Source organism: Fistularia commersonii, chromosome 8 (genome assembly GCF_037954325.1).
Source record: "Fistularia commersonii isolate RoL2024-O1a breed Wild chromosome 8, RoL_Fcom_v1.0, whole genome shotgun sequence".
Lineage (NCBI taxonomy): Eukaryota > Metazoa > Chordata > Actinopteri > Syngnathiformes > Fistulariidae > Fistularia > Fistularia commersonii.
The window spans coordinates 10,716,306-10,738,921 of NC_141291.1; the positions used below are offsets into that span (position 1 = coordinate 10,716,306).

Sequence of the window (22,616 nt, forward strand, 5' to 3'; positions counted from 1 at the left end):
TGCCTGCCATTCCAGCTCTCTATATGTTGCCAGTCTTGGCTCAACTCTGTGACAAATTTTCAGCATGACCACCGCAACTTACTATTGTGGATAAATCCTATACTGAGAAGCCCACTAAAAGGCAGGCTGGTCGACAGTGACACCCCTTTAAATGAGCACTTCCGAAAACCCCAGAAGCCATATCCTGCACCACAGCAGTGCACTGCTTCCTCTTCTCCAAGTAGTTTCACCAGCATTTATATTCTTTTAAAAGGATCCAAAGGGGCCCATAACCTGTTATTGTTGGATGATGAGTGTGGATTGCACCACCAGACTTTCTTATCTGCTGAAATGGGATGGGATGGACTCCTGCTGCAGAGACAGTCACTGATAGAATGACGGTTCATGCTAAAGACCGGGAAGTGTCTCATCTTTTCCAGAGGGAGGAGGATTAAGACTTTCCACTGTGCTTATTTATGAGTTGACTAAAGAAGAAAGAAAATTGAAGGACATTTGCTAAATTTGAAGCACTTACTGGCAACTGTGACAAGTCCACAATATCATCATCACAGTGGCTGCAGCCTTGTTCATAGTTCCATGCATTGGGAATGTAGTTGGCCAGGTAGTTCAAGTAGATCTGCAGGAGGAAAAAGTGACAGGAGGTGTGGTGCTGGTGAAAGACTGCCTTAAGACTAAAAGCAGTTACTCAATGTTTTACTTTGTTCCTTTGAAATTTTGAATAAAATTGTTATATCAAGGCAATATCTGCTGAAGGTTCATACCATAGGGCTATACATTTTTATGACATATCATCATCTCTGTTCAATTAGAACACTCCCTCGGTTCCCCATACAGTAATCATTGTGAAAGCTTAATAGTATCCATTGCGGCAATGCCCAGGAACCTGCATGGGTTCTCTTAGGGTTCTCTCTCATCCTCCAATATTTAAGAAAATCCAATAGGTTAACTGAAATCAAAACATTCAGAGTCAGTGTGGCTTTTTAGACCAGACAGAACCCAGCCCAAACCTCTCCACGGTGCACCCCACCTCCCACACTTCTTTGCAAACACCCTTGTGAAATCATTGTTATTGTCTGGTCTGATGTACCAGCTCTGTTCACAAGTAGGAAGTTGGTTTCTGGGAGAGGGGTAAGAGCCTCACCGTCAGCGAGAGACAGAAAGTTGCACTGTATGGAATGGACATGATCTGTTCAGCTTCAGCTATGATCTACTGTTTTCTTTGCAGTTACCCGGAGACGATGTGCAGCTAGGCTGACAAAGCCGCCTGTGAGCGCAAAAATTTCTCCATGCTCTATTGCTCCACAGTTTTCGGGCTCATGACAGGTTGTCCAGTAATAAATTGATTGTGACTGAACCAAAACAATCTCAGACTAAACTGAATTTGAGGCTTATACCCACCCTAATGAAATTATTAATTATCTAAAGAAAATAATTTGGGGGAGAAGGAGGTTCAACACATCATGAAAAAGAGACGTAATAGGTTATGCATACATACTACAGTGCACAGCAAGGCAGAACTTGACTTTTTTTTTTTAAACTGTGTCATTGTACGAGAGATTTCAGGTTGTTTTTTTTTCTTTTTTTTTTGCTTTGCAGAATGGGAGAGAAAGTGTACAGAGGGGCATGCCTCAGTAGATGCTTCAGTTTTGAGTGTTATCCTAATTAACGAATTTACTTTTGTATGTTTGTTGCAGTTCAATCCAGTGTGTTATTGGTTTATGTACATTGTATGGTAGTTCGACCAGTATTTACAAAAAAGATTGATAATGTGACTTGTATCTGCTTTGGCAACAATGTAACAGTGTGGAAATGGATTTTGTAGTAAGTAAGGCCCAATTTCCAGGAACACATACTTTTGAATGTATGTCATGTATCTCAAATCTTAATGTTATAATCGTAATTTAGATTGGTCTTCAATAAATGACTGGAAAATAGTAATAAAAGATTTGACTGATTGCCAACCATGGCCACTTTCATGTTAGAAACCACTGCTTTGACAAAGATTCTGTGATCTACCCCTCAGACCTTCTCCAGATGTTGAGGTCTCTGGGTAGAATGACTCAACAGTTTGGTGGGTTTGGCTCATGGCACAGGAAGACCAGAGACCAGGCGACTCGTGGAAGGGCAAACATTTAGAGAGATGGAGGAAGGAAAAAAAAGGAAATGACACCTTCTTTGCTTAGCCTGTCTTTCCAATGTATGTTGACTGAAGGACAGGGGTGTGATGGCCCAAATTTGGACAGACATCTGTCCTTGGAATAATTTGGCCTGCACGAGTATGTATATTTCCTGAATATTCGAGAAGGTTTTACCCTGCAGTTGTAAACTTTGATGAATCGGTCTATGCCATACAATTGAGAGTAAACTCAAGGATGTAATTTGTCACTCACTTTGCTGTTTCCGTTTCCATGGACAACCGCTGGCAGAGAATCGTACAACGTGTTTCTTACTCTCACTCTGTCTTTTGCAAACTTGAGGAGGACGTCATCTGCCAAAAAATAGGAACATGAGACATTTTTTAAGCAAATACATGAAAATCTAATTGATTAGTAAAATAAGTGTGATGTTATTAAGTTAAGTGGGAATTTAGCTTCTCTGAAAATATATCCTTGTGAGACGCCCTTTAAAATATAAAACAAAACCATCTAGTTCAGTGACAAGTATTTAATGTTATATTTTCTAGTTTTGTCATGCACCACTGGCAAAATGAAAGAGTTTTTAATGTGTCTGTGTTATACCAAGTAATTTCTGCAAGCTCACCAATTGCCCCATTCAGATTCTGGAAAATCTGGCACTTGTGGTCCAAAGTCATATTAAGAGATTCCTGAGAACAGAGAGATTTGCTTAGCCACAGAAGACATAGAGTATACTCTGATCGCATTTTGGGACTCAAACAGGATACTCACTCGTTGCAACGGATCCAAGAATATTTTAGTGTAGAAGAGTTGATCGTCATCATTGTCATGAAGGTTCCATTGTGCAACTATCCTGTTTATGTATGGGGCGTAACCCATTATACCTAGAAGTAAATCATGTGTAACACATTTCATATGGTAAATATAGAGTAAGGAAGGTTTACAGGGTCATATAGTAGAGGCCAGTATACGTTAATTATATCTGCAGGCTATATAATCTACGCCTTACTCTCAGTGGGAGTGGGGCCAATACTCCTAGGAATATAGGAAGGTGAGAGAGACTCTTTTTCCCACAATGTGTGGATGGGATTTTGTGCAATAATGCCCAGTGAACCAAACTTAGGATTCTATGTTTTATATGGCCAAAATCTCACCACCAGCTGCTCCTCTGGTACAAATTTTGCTGGTAATATATAGCTTTTCTAAATGTATATTTTCATGGAAATCTCAGATTTCCACTGCAACTGCATATTCCCCTAAGGACACTGGCCGCAGGAACAGATTGAAGGGTTCATCTATTTTGTTAGTGTGTGGTTTTTGTATCCTACCATTTAAAGCCTCAGAGACGGTAAACAAGTCGATGAATAGACATTACGTAATTTACTACCTTTAAGTAGCTGGAATGTGAAAAAGTTAAAATGAGGTCATTCAAATGAAATTACATTAAAAACAATGGCTTGAAAATCAAATTCCCTGAGAAGCCTATGAAGCACTTGCCAATTTGGCAGATCCTACCTTTAATATTGCCTGACTTGCATTTTGCATCCTTGTCATGATAAGATATTCATACAGTAGAGTTCTGGGAGATCGAAAACATTGCATGGTTCATTTTAAAAGTCTACTTAAATAAAAGTACATTCATACACCACCACAAAATTATTTTATCTTGTTACCCATCTTCCCACATTGTCCACTATGACACAGTGGTTTGTGTCACACTATAAAATATTGCCTTGCGCAGATGCTAGTAGAGTAAAGGCAAAACTGCTCATTTTATCTGGATGTATAAAAACATTGGAGGTGCCAAGACAAATCTACATGTCATGACAATGCCAATGATAGCTAAAAACAGTCTCTGATTAGACTGAGGCATCTGGGCTCCATTACGTGAGGTTAGACAACTTTGATGGCCACAGGGAAAGCAGTAATTCAGTGTCCTGAAGAACTAGAAGAATGTAGTGGGCCACACCACTTGGATTATGCACAGGGACATATTGTTACTGTTTCTTTGTTAACATGTCTACACAAAGCCTGTAAAATAGCCTTTTTCCAGCTTCACAAGAGTACTCTTCCATCAATGAAATTCTGTCAGTGTCTCTCAATTCAGACAGGAAATACCACCGATGCCCACTCGACAGTTGGAAATAGTCTCATTTACCAGTAGCAGATAAGTCTGATGGTATCGCATTTTAAGATAACAGCAGACTGTTGTCATTCCATTGCTTTTGAAAAACAATAACACGGAGGGCACCACTGCATATCCACTTGAATTCCACCAAGATCTGCAAGTCTTCAAAGATTGACAGCCAATGAAAAATGTTTAAATGTTGTGAATGCAAAATGTCCACCAAAAATCCCCCGAAATCTAATAAAATACAAGAATGCAGAATACCCCAAACTCTCTAAATGATTACGGTTGGGAAGAACGAGTCATCAGATAAACCGTGCAAGATGTCAATAGGAAAACTGGAGCATCTTTTTTTGGGCATTAAGTTCTAACATAATTGTATTATTGGTGGTTGCCATTATGTTATGATGATAAACATTGTGTCAGTCAAAAGACACAATAGAGAAGAGAAAAGATCAGATACACATATTCTTCATGTCTTGAATTTTTGCAACCCACCTCCAGAGTTGAGGTAGCGCTTCCCACTGCGGACTGTGGGATACTTATCAGCAAGTCGCTTATCTGGCCATATCAATCCCTCTGCAGCAAAAAGCACTTTGTGATTGGCCTGCTGGAACTTCCTGAGAATCTCCTCTGGTCCACCAGCGAAGATAAGATCATAGCTGGAAAGGGTAGAGGGGTGAAGAAGAAATACAACAGTATCTTAACATGTCCCCTTTGGGATAAGTCTGACAGTGTTAAAAAAACAAAAAAAACAAAAAAAAAAAACATGCAGTTCTCCTCACTCCAGGTAGATAAACATCTTATCAGTGGAAATTCTTCATTTGTGAGAGTTTGTATGGCCAAGAATTCCTTAAACATATAGCTCCTTTTGTTTGACATGTCAAACCCCAACCGTGTCGATGCACGCATTGCCAACAGAGTTCTGTTCCAGACAGAACATAAAACACCATGACAGTCCACACATGCCCTGCCGTAGCTCCTTCGAAAGCATTGTACACTGCTCAAAAAAATAAAGTGAACACTAAAATAGCACATCCTAGAGCTGAATGAATGAAATATTGTTATAAAATAATTTGTTCTTTACAAAGTTGAATGTGCTGACAACAAAATAACCCATAGCTTATCAATGGAAATCAAATTTATTAACCCATGGGGGTCTGGATTTGGAGTCACTCAAAATTAAAATGGAAAAACACACTACAGGCTGATCCAACTTTGATGTAATGTCCTTAAAACAAGTAAAAAGGAATCAGTGTTGCTTCCCAAGCAGTCAGTTTGATGACACAGAAGTGTGATTGATTTGGAGTTACATTGTGTTAGTTAAGTGTTTTTTGGGCAGTATATCATCTAATGACCTATTTCAGTGTAGAAACAAATAATAATTATGATGATTTAAAAACATCTAGGTGTAAAGTCACAACGGAGAGAGCTGATTCATGTCAGTGACACCATTTCCACTTTCGAAGCTTCTTCCCCTGGGGGTGATTTTATTCTATTTATGTGCCAGACCTACAAGGCATCCCTTAAATGAAAGTTTAAATTAGATTGAAAGAAATGTAAAAAAATTTATATATCACTCCTCTGTCAGAATGCCTGAGAAATTGCCATTAGACATTTACGACATTTACAAAATAGCAGGAAATGTCATGAAGGTGTGGAAGCCTTCTTTGCACTATTGTAACCACATCTGGCCAACACATGTTTATGCACATACCCCAAGCCTCTGTCACATCATCAATCATCTGCCCCGTATAAATACAAGTGACCAGTAAGCCAAGACAACTCATTCTTAACGGTGCTTTCTTTAACAATATTAAAACGTCTTCAGAACCAACAAAGTCCATTTTATTTTTCTGCCTTATGTTGGGATTTTAGGACCACAAGTATCCCAGGGGCAGACATGGAGTACAGGATTTATAATTGTGTTTCAACTGAAATGGCAAAAAAGAAGCCAGTCTTTTTCCACCCTCCTTTAACCATAATACAACAAACCAGCAAACCAATCCTTCCACGTAAAACTTTGAATAGGCAGTGCGGATTTGAAAGCGGGCCGGGACAACGAAGTTTGAGGTGGCTAAAATTACAAAAATGGAGGATCAGGATTTTTATTCACCACATGAGGGAGCGAAAAAGAAATACCTTGTACCTTCAATGCTATATGTCGCTCAATAGTACACATGGTGATTAAGGTGTTTAAATATGCTAAACATCCGGGCTAACAGTAATTTGCATAAATCAGTTTGACGTTGACTTCTTGTTTGGTAGACCCAACCTTTTGTCGCGCCCACAAAACAGGAGCACATTTGAAAGGGCTTCAGGAAACAGTTCAACACTTCATGAATTGAAATTTGGAACAACCATATTTTTTATTTTACACAGGTGTAACAAATCTCTGGTCTTTGGAAAAGGATCCCAGTGACATTTCCTTTACATATGGCCAATCTCGGTAAATTCCAATAGCACAAAAAGTGCCTGATGAATAAACATTTCACACGTGCATTTTTAGGTGTGAATAACAATGGTGGATTTAGAATGAGGGGGTTTGGGTATTATAAGCAATCATTTTCTTTTGCAGTAAAAGAATTTCAATTTCAGCTGCTTTTGAGTGAAACAGTGATAGGAGCCTGTCACAACAGCCAAGGTGGCTTCTCTGGATTACCGATTTCAGAAATGCATTCGAATGGCTCACAATATTCTATTTTTTTTTAACTGCTAATCATTTTCTTTCAAAGGAAAATAATCACATTCCAATTACCTGTTTCAAGGGTCTAGGAGCTTTGCAAAGAAATTATCGAAAACATTATTCATGAGACATGGTTCGCTAAGTATTATCATCTTCTACTCTGTTGGTGAAAATATGGCCTGCAAAGCTACTATTATACTAAAACCCTCATATTTAATCTGTGAAACTTTCCATTTGTTTAGTAAACTCATAATTCACCTTCCAGCCTGTGATACCTGCACTGCTCACATGTTTGTGTTCCACAACAACCCCTCTATCTGGATGAACGATGGGTGTGGGACAGGAACAGACAAACCTGCAGTGTCTGGAAAGGCATTCCTTTCACTTAAAGGTTTTACCTTTTGTTAGATTAAAATCGCCAAAGTCCTAAGTTATTGATCTTGGTAAGTGATGGAATGTTGAAAACTTTTTTTATTAGCATGGGGTATTTCAAATTGACATCTAAAAAGTGCTCACTCATAAGTTTACTTGGTAGCAGGCAACAGTAGATTAACTACAGCAAATCTGCAAGAAAATAAACCTAGTATTGAAAGAATAATAAACAACTTTGGCTTCTGTTTAATGATGGGTTGATTGTCAATACACACGGACTTAGAAGTGGGGCTTAACTTGCAAATTCTAAATCACCGATTCACTGGGATATTCCACTCTATCAAAAAGGATGGTTGACTGAATAAAAGACTGCATAAAAGTACTATCTATCAGAGAAGCGCTGAATAATGATAAGGTTTTGAGAAATGTTGTTTTGGGACTGCAAAAATACTCCATCAACAAAATACACTCTGAATGTGAAGATTAAAAATCATACCGCAAAGAACCTTAAATAATATCCAGGCTGCAAGAAATGACTGTTGTTAATCCGAAGTAAAGATAAAAACTGTTTTTATGTCCACAAACCTATCCACAGAGAGGACAACAAGATCCTCCTGGTCGGCTAAACCCTCCATGGCTTCCTTCAGTAGTCTGACTTTCTGTCCTCCACCGATAGAATAGCCCACATCACCGCCCTTCCATGCTTCACCCATTCCAAGCACCTGTGACAAAACAAACAGTTGGTCAGTTGTGGAGTCAAAATCTTTTTGCTTAGTACCAGCCTCATGGATAAGTGAAGCCACAGTGTCTTGCAAAAATTCAGTGTCTGCCTCATCCTCATTCCCAATTCCTTTAAAAGATGCTCAAAATTCACCATTGAGTGCTTCAATAGAGAGTTAAGATAGCTGAATGGACTGAGAGACCACATTAAGTGCCACTTCAAGATAAATTATCTTTTTTTTTTTTTTTTCAAAACTTAAATCATGCAAAGCTACTGTGATGGGTCTCAGGGTAGACATAAAGAGTTGGAAATCAGCAAAACAGGCTCGTATAAATGGACCCCGATAATGGTAATCCACAAGTGTCAAACTGCTTCCACTACTGAAGTTTCACTTCAGGTCAGTTTCCAGGTCCTGTATTTTCCAGCAGCAAGGTCACACAGAGTTACAGGCACTTGCAAAAGTAGACAGGGCACTACTTCTTGAATCCAAACCAAAAACAACAATGTATTTTTTGCATCTGGATTTTACAAGAGTGAAATTCTGGACCCACAGCAAGGGGTGTTCCACTAAGACGGATGTGAGCCGAAGATTATTATTTTCTTTACAAGGCCAAATCAATCTTGGGAAGTGTGTGTTTAGAATTTCTGTGTAATTATGCAGTGATGTCCAGATTTCAAAAGCTTGGACAACATTTTAGAGTGTAGCAGATGTAGGTGACAATCTTACCTTCACAGTGTAGTTGAAATACTTTACAGACTGCATAAAGCGAAGAAAGCCATCTGTTTCCTCTGTTGCAACAGTTAGAACCAGCAATTTTTCTGAAAAAGCAACAATTTTCCACAACTTTAGTCACGTGACTTATAAAATTGTGCACCATTCTCTTTGCCTAATTACATGGGTGGGGTTATACTCTTGCAGAGTGAGTTGGGAATATAGTTTTTTTCATTGCAAAATCCTGGTTTTCATGGGTAAATCTATACACACACACACACACACACACACACACACACACACACATACACACAAACACACATACATACAGACATACACATACACACACACATATATATATATAAAAGCATTCGGATTCATACTTCCGCAAACCGAGTCTGTTGTAAGCCTCAGACCAATGTCAACAAAACTGGTCACTGTTTGGTTTCCCAGTCTAAACCTCCATCCAGATGTAGGTACATCTACTATAGTTTTAATTTGATTTAAATGGAGACACATACATTTAACATTGGTTTGTATCTTCTATGGTTACCATCACTCCCACAAACACCCAGGACATTTCCTGTGGTGAGACGTGCTGAAGTCTGAGGGTGAAAATGGTTACAGAAACAACAATTTCTACATATGGCCTCTTTGTGAAGCTAGGACAGGCTAGACTACACCCACACTTGCTCTTCTGTAATTTGAGAGATTATCTGGAGGCCTTTATAAGGGGGGTGCAATCTGTGATCAGGACCTAGAGGAGGAGGTTCTTTGAATCTTTTGATCTGATTAATTTACCTATTATTGCATAAGTAGGGAGTTAAAAAAATGTATCTACCAGTAAATTGCAATGAACTTCAAAGTAATATTATGAAAGACTTGGTTGATGACACAGTGGTATGAAATTTCTGAATGCTTGAATACTGAAACAGCTTTTTAATGATTCCAAGAGCCGATCAAGCTTGACAAAACGCACAATGGTCCACATAGTTCCAGTGAGATTTTAATTAGCCGATGGCATCTCGGATTAAGAGCATGGAAAAAAACAATTAAATCCAAAAGGCATCCAGTCACCCAACTGAAAACTCACATTCAATCCAGAACAAAGACAAACAATCAACATAAGGACTTTGTTAAAGAAATGATCACACTTTCATGATATGGTGTGATACAATGACACAGGAAAATAAAAATATTTCTATCAGGAGAGTAGGATGTCTATTGTTTCTATTGTAAATATTTGAAAAAAGCCAAGGAACAGCTTTATAATGGCAATTTGAGCCATTATAAGCCATTATGAGACTTTTTATTTTCAAAAGAAAATAAAAAGTTCTTTTCATTTCGTGCGCACAACAGGCAAAAATAACCATGATGCATTTAGTTGTTCAGTAAAGGTATCGCTTTGTGCTTATAGCTGATGCAACTCATGTATTAAACCAGCCTTCTTGAACACCTTCCTGTTAATATGACTAAGCCATACCTCATTCCAGTCTTGCCTTTGTTTCTCCCTCTGCCAAAGAGCTATCCCTGTAGTTGCAATAGACGTTCTCTCACTGGCTGGAAAGTATTTACCAGTAAACTATTAGCAAGAAGACTATTACTATTCCTGGGAAGACTTTGAAACAGCATGACTTAAACCCAGTGACAATGCATAAGGGCAGGCCCTTTGTGTGGCAGGTGTGTCCTGGCTCTGGCTGTTAGTTGCATGGTGCAAACCTGCAGTGTGAAAATGTGGGGAGGGGATTTTTTTACTTCAGCATCTGCAAATCATATTTCTGAAAAATGTTCAGCAAAACAAGTGAATTTAATAGCAGCAGTGTCATACCTGTTTTCCATTTCCTTAGACCAGATGTAGTGGTTTATTCATAGACCACCATTTAACAACGTAATTTTTTTAATGTTATAATAGGTTGCAAGACACATCGAATAATTGTCCTGCCTAAAAGTTCTATTTTGGTCATTTTCAACAACACATGATGGAAACATCTGAATATATAACACCACTAAATGCTTCACTACATTCACCAGCTGCTTGCGGATTGTGTCTTTTTTGCAACTAACATCAAGCAGTTAGTTAACGATGGGTTTTAGTGAAAAAGCTGTGACTGGCCTAGAAATATAGAACTGTGCTGTGAGATGGAAGGCAGAAAAGTGAAAGATAGAAGATAGCTTGGGAAAATAGATAGCTTCCACTTCTAGACAAATGGTTTGCTCACTGCTCGAGCCCATGTATTGAAAAACGATGAAGGACAAGGAAAACTACAGACTGGTCTGTGATGTAAGCCTGAGCTTTTCCTGCAAGACAATATAGAAAGAAACCTTACACCAATTAACCCTCCGTGACTTCCGCCTGACCTTACAGAGCCAAACACATCTGTCGCGACGGGGAAACAGACACTCTAATTCCTACATTTCCTCCATGCTGTTCATCCTTTTCCCATATTCCTAGTATTGTAAACTACTTTCCAAAGTGTCCACAGATGGAACAGTGTTTGGTAATCTGTAATGGATATCACATATCTGTTCCAAATATCAGACAATTCTAAAGAAATAGCTGTTTAAGTAGAAAATGACAGGGCGAAGTCATGCAACCATTTTATACCATTTTATACCTTATTCAAAGAAGAGCCAGTTCACAAAAAACTAAAAGTGCTCATTGTGGTCTTACTACCTGCTATGTTCAGCTAGTTATATACTAAATGCATTTTTAAGTATAATCTATGGCATCCATACTTGGTTGATTAAGGGAGATAATCTGACCCTTATTTCAGATCTTGAAATGAGTGGGAAAAAAAAGGAGTCCCAAAAGCCAGTCTTTTTTCCTAAAACTGTGAATGCGCTTCAAAACATTCTGGTATCCTAATGACTGGGGTCAATGCCACAATGCCACAGTGTCCCTGGTTCAACTCTGGTAGGGGATGTTACTTACATCTCTCTGTTTCTTTCTCTCATTTTAAAACTGAATAGTCCAACAAGCCCAAAATGGCCTCACAACAGATATAATTTGTGATCAATGAGTAATTTTGCCTTTTTAAGTACGCTGTAATCGCACAGACTCTTACACATAGCTGTAAGACAGATAATAAAACACAAACGCTTCTGTGCAGACACATTTTAGAGAATAGGTGTGAAGGCAAACATAGCGTGTTCTGTCGGTCCTCTATGAACTGCGGGAGAGGAATCTGGCTCACACTCCTCTCTAAAACTCTTATTCCTGACGAGACTGGTTCTTCTCATATTCCTTCACTCTCGCTCTTTTCCGTGCGACACCAAGCGCAGCCGTCTAGGTAAACCTTCACACTTCAGTGCGCAAAAGTTTTAACACAAGGTCTGGACTAATTTTCAAAAGAAACGCCTGTAGGAAAGGAAATAGAGTATCATGGGAACGGCCTTTGTATTTTATAAATAAATATTTCCTGTTAGAAAAGACTGGCTTGGCCGGTGAAGATACTGTCTTTTGCCAATCTTGGAAAAAAAAAAAATCTCCTTGTGCCTGTTCCCAGAGAGCTGAACAAACACAGCCAAAATAGGTAAGACAGGTGGAACCAGACACAGATAAATGGTAGAAAAAGAAAACACATTCCTGCAACCGCACTGGACCTGAAGCCCAATGAAAAGTGTAGTAATGTATGAAGTACAGTTTTGGTGCAACTTGGGAAGCAATCAACATTCATGGAGATTTTTCCTTGAAGGGCCCTTTCTGACGTCTCCTGAAAAACCACCTCTCACCACAATTTCACTTAAAATCAGGCTCACCTGGAGTTTCTTTCGCTGTCAGTCTAAATCAATGAAGGGAGTTTTAGGAACATGCCTGCCGTGATTCAAGGCAACAGACTCAGTCATTTGTTTTTCATGTGTGCAGTTGATCTCTATCAAAAACTTATGACATTCCTATCGGTCCAATTACACAGCTGAAACTCTTAAGGTAAATAAATCTATCTAGCTATGACTCAGGAAGAAATATGTCTGCGCTATTTCTCTGTCTGCTCGAGAAGACATTCATTGGGATACACACAAAGTTGTTTTGCTTTTCAAAATTAGGGTGGCTGCTCACAGTTTATTGAAAAGGCTGATACAAGACTTCTGAATTCTGACACAGTCTCCAACTGACTTTGTTGCCTCTCTATCCATCAGAGATTATGCAAATGTATTTTTTGAAATCTGGCATGCAAAGTTAGTATCCATTCGCATTTGTATCGTGCATTTTTTAAGAGCACTGTAACTTTGCCTTCTTTTAAAAAGAGCAAAGCTGTCAGTGCACATTACACACCAATATGATGAGCTCAGGGCACTTGAGGTCATATGCAGGTCAGTGGTCGTAATTAACGCAATGGGGACGTAAAAGTCAAAGGAAAAAGTCAACATTTGGTCCAAACTATTGAAACACGTCCCTCTTATTGCACTGCAGAAGTTCATTGAACATAGTATTGGTATGCAGTTTTCCTCTGGAAAACCATGTGTAATAATAGGTTTTGAAATCCAGATTCCCAAACTTCACATGATACAGAGTTGTCGGCAACCACTTAGTCAGACTCTGCAAAGCTTAACTGAGCTCTGCAGGGAAGCTACTGTGTGGGTTCCATTTGGACAAAAAAGAAAGTCCAAATTACCGACTTGTTTTATGCAGTTGAAATGTACAGGGATCATTTTTACAACTCGAAAAGAAGTATGGTAGTATATCCAGGGGCATATAAACACGAATTACTGCTTTGGCCAGGTGTGCTTTGTTTAACGCCGCATAAATGCCACAGGGGTTGCTAAGCGCATTAGGACAGTGGCCGATCCAGCCCTCAGATAAAAATCCTGAGGGGAGTGAATTCAAAATATTTATCTAACTCTGTAAACTGACTATTTAAAACAGATTATTTGCTCTATTTCTAATGTGAAAACAATATAAACATGTTTTCATTAGTATAATACCACAGCAGAAGAAAATCTATCGTTCAGATACATAATGTAAGAAATTGGATGTATTATCTTAAGATATTCTAACCCCTCTGGTCAAGAAACTAACAATGTCATGTTGATTGTTATATTTTTTTGTATTTTACAACTACATTTATTATTTCTGTTTTGGTTATAACTAGTCTACATTTTAAAAACTGTGTAGCTTTTGTGATTCAGACAGAAAACTGAGAATTTGCCAGCAAAAGATAATAATTTTATCTTACAATCTGATTCCGACCCATATATTTTAAATATTTAACATGAGTGAGCGGATGAGACAGCTCCTGTTGCCCCATATTAATTTAATGATTAGTGCTGGCCTTACCTAATGTGCTGCCCTGAGCGAGATTTTATATGGCGCCCCCTTTCCAATGTCGATTTACACATCCTCACAAAACAATCAATGAGGATTGTTTTTACAATTGTCTTTAATTCTTAAGATAACTTGTAACCCAATTTACATGCTTTGCAAATTATAAATAAACACCCCAAAATACAATATAAATGCCCTTACAATAAAATGAAAGTCCTGTAAGTAATGGGTAAATAATAATAATAATAATAGCAATAACTCATAAATACAACAAAGGGTCACAGGGATAAATCCGCCCTGAGCAAGTACCAATTAGCTGTATGGACTCTTTTGGTATTATTATTTGTAGTATTATTATTTGGGCCAGGCATTACATTTAAATCAATGTGAGGTTTTCCATTTTAAGAATTAAAAGTATCAACTAGTTTTAATATTAGTTTATTGAGGATGAATTTTTTCCTTGTTTTTTTTGTGCCACCCCCTGCAGGCCATGGCCCCCATAGCATTTGCCTATGCTGCCTAATGGGTCAGCCGGTTCTGTTCATGATTTGACCACCAGCAACCTAACAATACTAGCTTGTTTCAGTGATATAAATGTGAAAGGCTTATCAGCCAACCACCAAACATAATTACTGAGGAAAAAATTAAAAACACAAACTAGGGCACACTTGAAATAAGTGTTGTTATTCTCCAGGATCCTGAGATAGCATTTAAGTGCTAAATTCACATGTTACGGCTGTTTGGAGTTACAAATGGAACACTGGGCAGTGTTCATCCCACCCTCAGTCCAAACATGTGGACTTCATTCTGCTGGAAAGTATATGTGATAAGCGACGTCACATTTCATAACCTCATAAAACTCTTTAAGAATTGTTTTCTGAGGTCTGAGGATGCAGATGTCTGTTCAATGTCTGAGTCAAATATAGTATTTTTTAACTCGTACTTTTCTTTGAACTCCTCTAAAACCCTAACCTCTTACACCAAACCCTGGCAACAAATGGTTTATAGCTAACAACAACAAATACACTGTTAGTAACATTTTTATAGAGCAAGATGATTTCTTTCATTGTAAAAGGTGAGAATAGCTGCTTTCGGACAGAAAAGTTCTGAGAACTGTCCAGCTCCAATTTCGTTTCAGGGGCCTCCCTGCCCCAGGGGAAACCCCTCAGTGCGTAGCAGGCCAGAAGAACTTGGAATTCTTGGGACCATCAGGCTATTTCCCGCTGGTTCTATCCATTTTGGTGCATAGAAACGACTTACCACACCACAATAGCTTTTAAAAAGGGCATCCTGCGAAAAGTACCCAATAATAGGCATGGCTTATGAGTTTGACCAATCACCAAGTGGATAAAGCATACAAGTTCCTCTGCAACCGTGAAAAAAAAACCCGCCTTGGAGTGGGAGATATACAGTAATTGTTTTAGGAGCCTTTACTTTGATGCTGTCTGAATGCATGAAAAAAATGCTTGGCTCCTGAAAAGGTTCTAGGAACCACAAAAAGTTTCTACAGTGCAAAAGGAGCTACTGATTTCTTGTTGATATGTAACTGTATTTGTAGGTAAGCTAATAATCCTTCCGTCCATCGTCTGCAGCTTATCCTACTCAGGGTCACGGTAGCTGCCATTGGGCGAGAGGTGGGGTACACCTTAAACTGGTTGCCAGTCAATCACAGGGCCACTTATACAGACAGACAACTATTCACTCTCTCATTCGGGGCAATTTTTCTCAATGCATGTTTTTGGACTGTGGAAGGAAACCCGAGAACCCAGAGGAAGCCCAGTGCAGACACGGGAAGAACATGCAAACTCTTCAGAGAATGGTCCCTTGTCATCATCGAGCCAGGGTGCTTCATGCTGTGAGGCTAAAGTGCTAACCACTGCACCACGTGTCGCTCCTGACCTAATAATAGTCAATACAAAATGTAAACAATTACACAAATGCAGAAATTGTTTGAAGTCAAACCCTTAATTGTTAAAGCACACTGGTTCCATAAACCCAAGCCGCAGTTCATTTTGAGGCTGTTTAAACTGTAAATCAAACCACCAGACAGCTTTAGCATATGGTATGAAATCACCAACTTTAGGGTACAAACCAATTTTAAAGTCTTTCACATTTAAATTGTGAATCGTGAATGAAGAATTTATTTGGCCTTTCCGTGATGACATTAATGCAGAGGAGAATAAAAACATCTGGTTCAAATCAAATGCTGCCCTTGTCAAGTGTGATGATTACAGACTGGACACTCATTTCCTCTGCTGCACTGTAGTCCTGCCATACTGTTTTATATATTCTCAGGGGTTAACATTTTAATAAGGTATTTTACTGCTGGTTATATGATCTTTTCATAAAACTGGTCTGCCTACATAGGAGGACAGAACTTTTTTTCCTAAACTGTTGCATTATAACCATAAAGACCAAGAGGAACTGCAGTATTCTCTTCTGCTGAAATACAAAACCTACAACTACCAGAATCCACTGAGCACATTTCCTTTAAAAGCCACTCCTACTCAGAGAGAAAGAGAGATTTACAGAGAGTATTTTTGGTTTTGGTTTTATGGGGGGAGAGGGGAGGAATATTTCCAAGAACAAAATGTAAAAGAATTCTAGAGCATTGACTAAAACATGGAATAGACTGAACAGATGAGCCCCAGGAGCAAATAGATGGTAGCAAAACCTGAGTCATTTACTCATTCATTCAGTGTCTGCTTATCCTGCATGCAGGGTCAGAGGGGATGTCATTGGGCAGGGGGCAACCTGAACCAGTTGCTAAACAGTCACAAGGCCACATATATAGACTTACAACCATTCACTCATTCACGCATCATATATAAAGACAAACAGCCATTCACTCACACTTGCACATCACATTGACAAATACATTCATTCACCCTCTCATTCATGTCATATAGAGACATACAACCATTCTTCCTATCATTCACACATCTTGACAATTCAGGGTCTCCAATGAACCTTCTGCCTGTTTTAGAACTGTGGGAGGAAACCCACGCAGACACAGGGGGAACGTGGAGATTCCACAGAGAAAGGGCCCCCTGTTGGAAACCAGAGAACTTGTTTCTGCGAGGTGGAAGCGCTAACCTTGCAGCCAAACCTAAGCCAACCGTGTTTTTCATTAGTAAATGAATTGGAAATTTGAGATGGCTCTAATTTAGAGAGAAATTATTGGAATTTACCAAGATACACGTTGCATGTCGAACGTTACTTCCTGCCAGCTGCACTCGTACGAGCGTCAGCCGATCCAACCCCTGCCAAAGATCAGCAGGCGCTAAACATCCAGTTTCAAACTATCAACATTCAAATGTTTTCTTTTGGAAGATATTAACTAAATCGCAACTGTAGCTCTGACGAGGCACAGACTGCTGTCTGTCTGCTTGCACCACCGCCTCCCTTTGCGTGATATTGTGTGTCAGAAACATTCAATTAAAAAAAGAAATAAAAAAGACATGGAAATTGTACAAATATTTGGCCAAGAGGGAAACACAGAACCACCCTTGCTGGGATGTCCTGACAGTGTCCTAAGACATGATTACAGTATCTGCCTGCCAGTCGGGTTTGTTAGTTTGTTATACTGAAATTGCAGACATTCAAGAGTGTTATTATACAGTATATAAAGCATTGACATTCTTAGGTGGAGTTTCCTCTTCTTCCCTATAAACGTCGCCTGCTGACACGTCAGTCGTGTCCTGGAAGCCCTAATCTGAAGGCGTCTGTTCCTCAGGACACCAGATCTCATTAAGGTGTTTGAGTGAAATCCCTATGAATTCCAGTAGAACAGTGGCCGTTCCCAATTGAATAATGTGAACTTTATTTTGATAATTTTTTTAAAATAAGTCACTAGTCGGTCCTCTTCAGAATAACGTGAAGCAGACAACACTGGAAAAATGGTTTATCATTGATTTTTTAACGTTTTATATCCCAAAGGTCAGTGGAAAAGCGATGGCTTTATTTTACGTTCAACTTAGCGGAACACTAATACCATAAAATTCAGGTAAACCTCGCTCCATTGGTCCGTCCGAATGTATATAAAGGACTTGTCTGAATGTGTGCTGCAAAATACGTGGCAAGACCTACATCCTGAATCCAATATACACTGTGAGGTGACACTCAGTGAAAGGCTCCTTTCAAGGAGCCAACAGAGGCAGCAAGGGTGGGGATTGGAGGGGGGGTTGTCTATGCCCAGTTTTTGTTACCTTTCCAAAACTGACAAACCAACAGCCACGTCTACGGTTCACACCGAGTGGTCAGGTGGCCAGGTCACAGAGGAGTCACACAGGAGACACTGAACAAACCGTACCTTTCAGCGTCTCAGTTTGGACAAAGATCGAGGTGTCGTCTGCGAACAATATTTCAGCGGTACATTTTAAAGCTTTACTTGAGTATAATTTACTTTAATTATTCAAATTAACACATTCGCCAAAAGCACCCCCTCATCCTCCAACCTGGGTTGGGTTGGTAGCTCGTAAAGTTAATTAGACTTCTGCGTGGAGTCACCCAGGCAGGAGAACAAACCGGGCCTGTGGAGACGGAGGACGGGCCGCTGTGTCCTGACAATACCTGGCCTCTTTTCAGAATACGTCAGCATTAGGAACACCCTTCCTGTCCAGGGGTTTTTTGACGACATATACCCGCGTTACAGTTCCTAATAAATACCGAATAAAAATCTTGGTGGTTTTAGTTTTGCAAGATACTTTGTGCGTATTTCACAAAAATCACCTAAGATAGGACTCATTTGCCACCCTGAGATCTGTTAAATCACTCAATGAAATTGTGCCCAAGAAGGTTCCCTTGGTTCTGCCCCATCACATGGGTACAGTCCGTGTTTCAACTCAGTCAAACATGAACGGCGCGTTCTCGTGGCTTTTACTTTTTATGTAATGTTTGATGCATAATATGTCAACCTGATCCTCACACAAAACACACACAGATACACCGCCATCAAAGACCCGTACTTGCACTTTTCAACTCGGCATCCGTGCGTAAAGAGTACAGCGGCGTGCAGCCAGACAACATGCAATAAAAACAGGATTGTGCGAAACCGCAGACAGCTCCTTTATGTTGAGCGCCATCCTATAATTTTACAATCCGGCAACAGAAAGCACGATAAGCAGATTCCCTAACGGGACGGAGCAGGGCGCACACCCTGTACCACCCTTGGGAAGTTTACATCTTCAAAAAAAATAAAAAAATAAAAAAACATAAATGCCCCCCCCCCCCTCCTTTTTTCTTGAACAATTAAAAAAAAGTGACAACTCCTAAATGCAACACCAAGATGTGTAATAATAAAGTTATAACGGATACGGAGACGCAAAATGAGCGTTTGGTTAAAGTAAATTAACATTAAATAAACAATAAATACGACTCTGCTGCCGTAGTTAAAAAAAAAAAAAAAAAGTTCGTGGAACAAAAAGTTATAGAAGTGTACGGTTTGCATACCTTTAGGAATGGGCGTCGGAGCACGCGGAGCGTCGGAGAAAATTGAGTCTGCAAAGTTAATCCAGCATAAAAACACAAAAGCAATTTTGGTGTACTCCATGGTTGTCGCGGCGGGCGGGTGTGCGGAAAACAGCGGGTTCAAGCCCCGCAAGCAACCCGGACAGCAGCGGCGAGACGCAGTCGCCCCCCGGAGGGTCTTGTACTTTGCGATCTCGCGATATTACAATTAATAAAGCAAAGAGGGAGGAGGAGGAGGAGGAGGGGGATTGAGTGAGTATCAAGTCGGACCAGCACTGGAGAGGCTCCTGTTCCTGCAGGGGGAGCGCAGAGGTGGTGGAGTGGGATATATGGCCGTACACAGCTGCGGGCGGGGTTTTTCCTAATTGCTATTGTTTTGCGTTGGGGATGATGCAAAAAAAAAAAAAGAGGGGAGGACAGACAGCGGTTCTCACACAGGAACGGGCGTCCAGTGTGAAAGTGCGACCCGCCACAGCTGTAGGCGAATCCCCACCTCCTCCCTTCTGCAAGCTGTTAATCATCCCTCCTTTTTCCTCCTTCTCTCCGCAAACCAAACTTAACCCGGGTTGGGCAATGACCACTTTTTTTTTTTTAATTCATGTATTTTAATTCCACATCAAACTATTGTTCTGTGCCTCCACAGAAGTGCATCATATAACATAACCAATGTTTCTTCAAATCTTTTTTTTTTTTTTTTTTGTATGTCTACCAAATTAAAAACGCTAATAACACCACGCTGTAACAGGTTTACACCGCCAAAAGAACAAGTTTATAAACCCTCACTAACAGCTGGGAACCAGGTCCAGCCATGCAGGGGCGCGCTCGATGAGCGCAATCTCCACCTAATCTCAACTCTTACATCACTATCCAGCTGGTTCTATTTTTTGTAACATATTTATCTTAAATACATTTTATTATCTGTATCCATTTATTCCTGCTCATCTCTTCCTATTTATCTATTTTATCACTTTCCGTCTGGAGCATCTGAGATCACTCAATGTTTTCCGGGATCGAGAAAGTATGTCTGAGTCTCTTCGTTTTTTTTAAATAAATGTGTAATAACTAGGGATTGTTTTTATTATGAAAATGTATATTAACTTAATTTTTAAATACTGTCATCTTCTTCCACCCACTCTTCTGCATTATCATCAGCTTGACATCAGACAAAATGGGAAAAAGGGAAGTTTTGGGAAAGTCCTCTTATTTCTAAGTATTCTGAGGGCATGCGCAGACAACATGCCAGTTTTATATTTATGACTTCTCTGCCGATGGACACATTCCAAGGTGTTCATATGATCATGTTTCTCCTCATCGTTGTGACTTGGACGTTTAGGATTTTTATGACAACAGGTTGTGTGAAATAATGTATGACAGAATTTGCGAATGAATGCAATAGTCTGAATTTATCATGATTTATTTAGATTTCAGAACTTACCAAGCCTTTGAACAATATAACAAATGTATACAAAATGCATCTTTTAATGGATAAATGCCCTCTTATTGTATTAGATATGGGCTACGGTGGTACAGTTATTGTGAATTTCACTGGAAATGCACTAACTCACATACATTGGGAGAGTTTGCATGAAAGGATCAAATCAGATTCTTTGTGAATCCTGAACAGAAAGCTTTTTTTATGGGAGAGGATGGAGATTGTATGGGAACACGAACTCTAATCATGGGCATATATCCTGGGACAGTCCAGTCATCACAAATTTTCGGTCAGAGAAGCGTGAAATATTAGATTGTTTAACACAAAAAATATCACACTATTTCAAAATTTCTATTCTGGGAGAAACCAACTTTCTCAAAGGACATCTCAATAAACACGTCTTCGGGGTTTTGATATCCGTTGCCAAGAAAACCGTAACCAGACACTCGTGTCCTGACCCCCCTACAAAAGAGGAATGGTTTTGTCAAATAAATATATATACTGGACAAGATTACTGTCTGTCTTCATTTGCAAATGGATGCATTTTCAAATCCTGGTTGAAATGACTACTATGTAAAAAGGTTAGAACAACATTGGAGAGACTTTGTAAGCTCAATCAACTCTCTCTGTCCACTTACCTTATAATTTAATCTCTCCTGATCTTGTTTCTGAACCAATATCGCCTAAAACTCAGGTATATGAGTAAATGAGGTTCGGCTCTCGGATGATTTTAGATGCCTTTCCTGGCTTATATGTCCCCTTTTTTCATTCCTTGTTGTTTTTTTTCGGGGGGGCTCTTTTGCTTTTTTTTGTCTGTCCTTTGGAATGATTGTTATCCTTGTTATTCTAATTTTATTTCCTACACATGCAAAACAAAAATATATACTTTGTATACTAATGCTAATTCACAGCGACTGAAACTAAACAAAGTCATTTTATATCCTATTTCAGTTATCTGCTCTGCAATATAATACACACTGATGACAATGACGAAAAAATGAGAAGAAAATAAATCTGAAAAATGTTAAAAGCTTGTTCATTAAAAGCTTGTTTGTTCTGGTTACTAAAGGGATAAACTTTGGCAAAGTGTTACCAGAAGAGAAACTTCTGCTCTAAATCCCATAGCCAGAGAATTCCAACTCGAAGCTGGCTGGAGATCAGTTTTTGTCACCGACAATTATTCCACCAATGAACTAACCGGGGTTCTACATTTCACCGTCTCTCCGAACAGGAGGGAACCCCGTGACCTCATCTGGCAATGACAACGCATGAAATCCAACGGATGCCACAGATGTTCATGCTGCTCCCGCTTCCCAACATTGAGAGCTGATGAGAAAAACACGAGCCAGGTTAGTGTATCCAGGTTTTTCATTTACTGTTGTCTCTGCATCTCACGGCGTCTCACCTGACCTTGAAACCGATCGACACCCGTGTCTCGTCGGTGTGTCTTGCTGATTATTATGAGTAACAGATTCGCCCCGCAGCCCGAATCATCCATGTCTGGCAAACAGCGTGCATGGCAGCTGCAGATGCTGCCAGCGTATAAATTGTTTGACTTGATGACATCATCGGTCTACGGCCTTTGCTCTGCTCTCTGCATGCGGGGCTAGTTTTAACATTTTATGAGGATAATTCCGCCTCACCAGAGGGGCCCAGAAAAAAACCCATACTTGAATACTCAACACGCTTGGAGTCAAA

The 22,616-nt window shown here is 39.5% G+C and overlaps 1 protein-coding gene across 2 annotated transcripts in view; it reads right to left on the minus strand.

The window, feature by feature from the left end:
- The window catches only part of plod2 (procollagen-lysine, 2-oxoglutarate 5-dioxygenase 2), a 29,469-nt gene extending 9,529 nt beyond the window's left edge, over positions 1–19,940 (minus strand). For both annotated transcript variants that reach the window (XM_086151113.1, XM_086151112.1), the window contains exons 1-8: positions 19,469–19,940; positions 8,770–8,861; positions 7,907–8,043; positions 4,762–4,925; positions 2,907–3,019; positions 2,761–2,824; positions 2,391–2,488; positions 515–616 (exon numbers count right to left, since the gene is read on the minus strand). In XM_086151113.1, the coding sequence (XP_086007239.1) occupies positions 515–616; positions 2,391–2,488; positions 2,761–2,824; positions 2,907–3,019; positions 4,762–4,925; positions 7,907–8,043; positions 8,770–8,861; positions 19,469–19,568 (870 nt within the window). In that variant the 5' untranslated portion in view covers positions 19,569–19,940. The remainder of the gene's footprint in view (positions 1–514; positions 617–2,390; positions 2,489–2,760; positions 2,825–2,906; positions 3,020–4,761; positions 4,926–7,906; positions 8,044–8,769; positions 8,862–19,468) is intronic.
- Between the last annotated feature and the right edge of the window lie 2,676 nt (positions 19,941–22,616).